The 971-nt window shown below is 66.8% G+C and overlaps 1 protein-coding gene across 1 annotated transcript in view; it reads right to left on the bottom strand.

Annotated features, from left to right (window-relative positions):
* LOC113408056 (elongation factor 1-alpha-like) overlaps nt 1-501 on the bottom strand; it is a 1,440-nt gene extending 939 nt beyond the window's left edge. Inside the window, exons 1-2 of the mRNA XM_026659936.1 lie at nt 376-501; nt 39-218 (exon numbers count right to left, since the gene is read on the bottom strand). Of these exons, the coding sequence (XP_026515721.1) occupies nt 39-218; nt 376-498 (303 nt within the window). The 5' untranslated portion in view covers nt 499-501. The remainder of the gene's footprint in view (nt 1-38; nt 219-375) is intronic.
* Between the last annotated feature and the right edge of the window lie 470 nt (nt 502-971).

Genomic DNA, 971 nt, shown 5'->3' with positions numbered 1-971 from the left:
GGGCGAGGGAGGGGCCCCGGCTGCCCCGGCCCCGCTACCTGGGAGGTGCCGGTCAGCATGTTCTTGGTGAAGTCGCGGTGGCCCGGCGCGTCGATGATGGTGACGGAGAAGCGGCGCGTGTGGAACTTCCACAGCGAGATGTCGATGGTGATGCCCCGCTCCCGCTCCGCCTTCAGCGTGTCCAGCACCCAGGCGAACTTGAAGGAGCCTTTCCCCACCTGCGGGGCGGAGCGGCGCGGCGGTCAGGGCGCCCGGGCCGGGACCGCGTGGGGACGGCTCGGCCCCCGGGCCTGCAGCCGCGCCGCTAGGGGCTGTCTGCGCTGGGCGCCCGGGGAAGGGCGACCCCGCCGTGGGGACGGAAGGGGGCGAGTGTACCTGGCTAGCCGCGGCCTCCAGCTTCTCCAGCAGCCGGGGCTCCAGCCCCCCGCACTGGTGGATGAGGTGGCCGGTGGTGGTGGATTTACCCGAGTCCACATGGCCGATGATCACGATGTTCATGTGGGTCTTGCGAACCGGCTCCGGCTCCGGTTCCCCCATCCTGCCGGGATCGCTGGAGGCGCCTCTGCCGCCGGCTCCGCCTTTATAGGGCGCGCTGATGGGCGCGGGGCCGCACCTGCTGGGCCAGGCCGCTCCGCTCGGACTCAGCAGCATTTCAGGCCCCGCTGGGCTCTCAGGCCCCTCTGAAGCCCTGTGTTGTGCGGGTGCCTCTGCCCAGAGAGCAGCTTCCCCCACACGGCGCAAGTCTCGTGTCCCCGTGTTGGGCCAGTGCTCCAGAGTGAGCATGTAGGTAGAAAGTTACTTAAAAGAGAAAACCAGCTCAACCCTGCCAAGATGGCCCCAGGTAATAGCTACCCCTGCCTTTGTTCCCAACGAGAATAACTGGATCTTCTTCTCACTGGGGACTTTTCCAGGTTATATTAGTCTCCCTCCCCCATGATCACTGGCTGTCCCTACTGTCCTCCCAGAGACTT

This window comes from Terrapene carolina, unplaced genomic scaffold (genome assembly GCF_002925995.2).
Source record: "Terrapene carolina triunguis isolate 2854851 unplaced genomic scaffold, T_m_triunguis-2.0 Scaffold58, whole genome shotgun sequence".
NCBI classification, from domain to species: domain Eukaryota; kingdom Metazoa; phylum Chordata; order Testudines; family Emydidae; genus Terrapene; species Terrapene triunguis.
Note: the sequence above shows the minus strand (reverse complement) of the source record. Positions and strands in the feature narration are given on the sequence as shown.